The sequence below is a fragment of the Myotis daubentonii genome, chromosome 10, assembly GCF_963259705.1.
Source record: "Myotis daubentonii chromosome 10, mMyoDau2.1, whole genome shotgun sequence".
Taxonomy (NCBI): domain Eukaryota; kingdom Metazoa; phylum Chordata; class Mammalia; order Chiroptera; family Vespertilionidae; genus Myotis; species Myotis daubentonii.
The window spans coordinates 86053464-86058340 of NC_081849.1; the positions used below are offsets into that span (position 1 = coordinate 86053464).

The window sequence follows — 4877 nt, forward strand, 5'->3', positions numbered from 1 at the left end:
CGTGGGCTTGATCCCCAGTAGGGGGTGTAGGAGGCAGCCAATCAGTGATCCTCTCATCATTCGTGTTTCTCTCCCTCCCCCTTCCTCTCTGAAGTCAATAAAAATGCATTAAATAGGCAAACCACCACTCAGCTCTGGGATTTCTTGTGGTGCCCGAGCCCAGCTATGCCCTCTAACCCCAACCCATCGACAGGGAACTGGAGCCAAGGCTCTGAATACGCAGGCCCTGCCGGAACCTTCTCTCCACCAGGTTAACTCTTACAGCAATTTGGGCATTGCTGACTAGTTCACCTCACTACACATGGCAACGCCACCTCAAACAGAACCATTGTAACTAGCCATCTGGTCCGCCCTCCCCCTCCTGGTCTCTCGGTGGGAGCCTATCGTTTTCCAACACCCAGCCTGGTACGCTGGTACCCAAGTTTGGCGCATACTTGTCAGAGGACTAATGACTTGGTGTGGTCACACCTAGGACCCGTCTATTAAGAGGAATTGGACTGATGATGTCCATAGCCGCCACGAACATCATCCAGAAACTAGTGTTTGGTCAGAGACCGTGAGGACATGTAGAGGACAAACCCACTCAGGGAGGCCAGTGCATCACCTGGTCACCTCAGTAGCATTTGGACACGTGATTGTTGGGACAACCAAGTCCCCAGCAGGAGCTGGCCAGGTGGTGCAGTGCTGCAGGGTGCGTGTTTGTTTCTGGCTTGCACCCCCACTGCGATTGTCCTGGGCAGGGTTCTGCCCATGCACATGGTTCCTGATACTGAACCTTTATATTTGGTTTTTTATCTTTTGCTCATCCTGAGGTTAGGGGAGCAAAAAACTACTCTGTGAAATTCCACAGCAAAGTTGCCTTAGGTAATGTCACTGCTTAAAATGAAACCCTAACCCAAACAAGGACAGACAACTGTTTAGTTTTTATTTCATAATCATAAACTTAACTCTGTAATCCAGCTAGACTGGGAAAGGGGAGGGAAATTATGGAACCCAATTAACTGGCAAGAGCACAAAGATTATGGAACATTCCAAGCAAATCGGGATGAAGGGGTGCTCTCCTGAGCTACAGAAGGAATGGTCTGGTGGTTAAGATAAAACACAAGTCAAATTTATTAGAGTTGCCCACAGTCAGCAATGGTGATCTTCTTGCTGGTCTTGCCATTCCTGGACCCATAGCGCTCCATGGCTGTCACAATATCCATGCCTTCCTTCACCTGGCCAAAGACCACATGCTTGCCATCCAACCTGGAAATAGAACAAACACCACCACCAGTAACCAGAGAGAACAAGCAGCCCGCATTGATTTAAGATGAGAAAAGAGCCCCACAAACTAATAATGCATACCCAAGAGCACACTAGAAGGGAAGCTTATCAAACGCTTTAGAAATACTGGAAACACCAGATTGACGCAAAAAAGCAGCTTAAGATTCTCCAACTGAGGCTAAACAACTCATGCTAAGAACTTTATAATAGCCCAGCAAGCATGGGTCAATGGTTGAGGGTCAATCTATGAACCAGGAGGTCATAGGTTCCATTCCTAGTCAGGGAATATGCCTGGGTTGCAGGCTTGACCCCCAGTGTGGGGTGTGCAGTAGGCAGCTGATCAATGATTCTCTTTACTGATGTTTTTCTATCTTTCGCCCTCTCTCGGAGAAAAGTTTACAATGGACCCCTAAACAGTAAGTTACATGCAAATTAGATAAAAATACTTTTAGCCTAGGCCTGGCTGGTGTGGGTCAGTGGTTGGCCTATGAATCAGGTGACAGGTTCAATTCCTGGTCAGGTTATATGCCCGATTTATGGGCTCAATACCCAGTGTGGGGCGTGTAAGAGGCAGCTGACCAATGATTTTCATCATTGATGTCTGTCTCTCTCTGAAAAAACAAAACAAAGTAATCTTTTCACCTAGCTGGTTTGACTCAGTGGATAGAGTATCGGCCTGTGGACTGAAGACTCCCAGGTTCGATTCCAATCAAGGGCACATGCCTGGGTTGCAGGCTCGATCCCCAGTAGGGGGTGTGCAGGAGGCAGCTGATCAATGATTACCTCTCATCACTGATATTTTTTCCTCTCTGAAGGAAATAAAAATATATTTTAAAAAATATCACTTTAAAAAAACCACGTTTTTCATTGACTACAGAGTGGAAGGAAGAGCGTTGGAAACATCAATGATAAAAGAGAATCATCAATTGGCTGCCCAACCCCCAATGGGAAACAAGCCTCCAACCTGGGCAATGTGCCCCGACCAGGCATCAACCTGTTACACCTCCTAGCTCAGAAGTTGAAACAAGCCACTCACCCAAACCGCTCAGGCTAAAAATACTACTTTTAAGGTAACTACCCAGCAGCCGAGCCCTGGTTCACTGTTCACAGGATCTTGCTCCCTATAACAAACGATCTCAACTTGTAGGTATGCATGTTCTCCTACTACCCCAGGTGTAAGCAGCAGGGAAAGCCTGAAGCCCAGTGGTTAGTGTTCCTTGGTTGCCCCTGCTGGGTGCTGTCCTTACCACTCAGTCTTGGCAGTGCAGATGAAAAACTGGGAGCCGTTTGTGTTTGGTCCAGCATTTGCCATGGACAAGATGCCAGGACCTGTATGTTTCAGGACAAAGTTCTCATCCTCAAATTTCTCCCCATAGATGGACTTGCCGCCTGTGCCATTGTGGCGTGTGAAGTCACCACCCTAGAAATGTGAGAGAGAAAGAGAAATCTGTCACTTTTACAACATAATCAGAAGACGTGCCAAGTGGCAAGGTTCAAACTTCAAAACTTAAGTTTAAACTGACCAGAAAGTTCCCGTGAACACAAAAAGGAGCAGTTCATGTTTACGCATTCCGAACAGTGCTGGCTCAATCCCAAAGCTAACAACCCAAATCAAAACCCATAAATTTCATACCTGGCACATAAATCCCGGAATAATTCTGTGAAAGCAGGAACCTTTATAACCAAATCCCTTCTCCCCGGTGGTCAGAGCACGGAAGTTTTCTGTTAAAAATAAAGAAACAGGATATATGCACGCACACACCCCCCATTAACATTGGGCCGCCTTTACTAAAGGTTAAAGGCACTAACCTGCCGTCTTTGGAACCTTGTCTGCAAACAGCTGCAAGAGAAGAATGACACTTGCTTACACCTTTCATGGCTCACCGCCCGCCTTCAGGGCTCCTGAACCAAGTCCATTCTCTCACTAGAAGGGACTGAGGCCCCAACAGGCGCTCCGGGCGCCCCGAGGTCCTGCCAAACATCCAGAACCCGCGGTAACTGAGAAGGTGCGAGGCTTCAAAGAAGCGACTTAGGGCTTTGCAGCGTGATGTCACCCACTTCGAACGGATCCGCACCTTCTCCAATGTCCCCCCGCCCCCCCCCGCCGCTGGAGCCCAAGGCCAGGCCTCTCAGGCGCAGGGGCCGCCTCTGCTCCAGGCGGGGAGGGCGCCCCGCCTCCAGGGCTCCCGGCCCCTCCCGAGCGGCGCCCCGCCTGGAGCGAGCTCTCCTGCGGGTCTCGGCAGGACAAGGTCCCGCACGGTGGCAGCCCCCCCGTGGCCACCTCCCAGCCCCGGCGGTGACGTTTCTGAGCTCGGACCCTGGGGCAGCCCCTGCGGCCCCCCTTCCGGCCGCAGCGAGGGGCAGGCCTTCCGACCGGCAGCCGCCCGCCACTGTCGCCCAGGGCCCCGCGGGCTCTCCGTTTCGCTGCGCCCGCCGCCCTCCCGGCACTAACGCGTCACCGGGCCCGGGGCTCGGCCAAGTTTCCACGTGGGCCCTTGACAGGCGGTGACTCAGGCGGGCGGCCCGACTGGCACGGAAGCGCCTGTCCCACGAGGCCGAGGTGCCCGCCACCGGCCGCGCCGCCGACAGGACGCCTGCGCCCTCGCCCAGCACGAAGCCCCGCATCCTGAGCGCCGGGAAGGCGGACGCGGCCCCCACCGCCTGGTCCAAGGGCGTCGTCACCGCGCGGGAGGCGGGCCGCGGCGCTTGCTGCTTCCGCCGGGTCGGGAGCGCGCCCGGGCCCGCAGCGGCCCCACCGCCCGGCCTCCCTGCCGCAGACGCAGTCACGGGGCCCGGACCCGGGGAGGGAGGTGCGCCCTGGGGGGCGGCCGCCGTGCGCGGCCCGCCGAGCGCTCGGCGGCGCCCGCCGTCCGGTAGGGGCGTTGCCCACCCGCAGGGCCCGCGGCGGCCAACGGCTCGCGGTCCGAGCACGTGCGCGGCCGGAAGGGCGCGGCCGCCCCTCCCCCTGCCTTTGTCTGCCGCCACCCCCGGCTCCCAAAATGGCCCCTCGCAGGAAATGGCGCCGCCGCGCTCCTCGGCGGCCGCCCGCCCGGCCCCTCGGCCGCCGCCCCGACCCCCGCCCACGCCGCCCGCCAGACCTCGAAGGAGACGCGGCCCAGGGGCTCGCCGTCGGCGGCGATGTCGAAGTACACGGTGGGGTTCCCCATGGCGAGTCTCGGACGGCTTCGGGGCGGCGGCGTCTGCAAAGCGGCACGAGCTTCGCCGTCCGCCCTTCTTATACCCGCGCCGGGCCCCGCCCCCTACCGGTCGCGCGCCGCCACCCGGGCCAATCGCGACCGCGCGCCGGCCAAAATGACGGTTCTGCCGGCCTATGGGCAGAGGCGGCCTGGGGGGGAGGGGGGGAGGGGGCGGGACCGCAGCGCGCGTGCGCACTGGCGCTGCCCAGCAGGTTCCCGCCTGCGGGCTCCGTCGCGCACTGCGGCGTGGGGTCGGGCGGGAGCCCCGGACGCGCCTCGGGTGGGGCGGGGCGTGGGAGCGCGGGGAGCCGAGAGCCCGCGGAGGGGGAGCCCCCACCCCGCCCGGCGTCGCCCCACTGCGCGGAGCGGCCGCTGAGGCGGGCGCAGGCCTCAAGGTCGCGCGGCGCGCGGAGG

The 4877-nt window shown here is 57.7% G+C and overlaps 1 protein-coding gene across 2 annotated transcripts; it reads right to left on the bottom strand.

The window, feature by feature from the left end:
• Positions 1-911: 911 nt before the first annotated feature.
• Positions 912-4501, bottom strand: PPIA (peptidylprolyl isomerase A). 2 transcript variants are annotated; one of them, XM_059655967.1, is made up of 5 exons: positions 4365-4501; positions 3076-3106; positions 2900-2988; positions 2514-2686; positions 912-1248 (listed from the first exon to the last, which is right to left on the bottom strand). In XM_059655967.1, exons 1-5 carry the CDS (start codon positions 4431-4433, stop codon positions 1116-1118), a joined length of 495 nt encoding a protein of 164 aa, XP_059511950.1. In that variant the 5' UTR covers positions 4434-4501; the 3' UTR covers positions 912-1115. The 2 variants fall into 2 exon arrangements, with proteins under 2 accessions (XP_059511950.1, XP_059511951.1); XM_059655968.1 differs by lacking the exon at positions 3076-3106 and having other exon boundaries at positions 4365-4471.
• Positions 4502-4877: the final 376 nt, after the last annotated feature.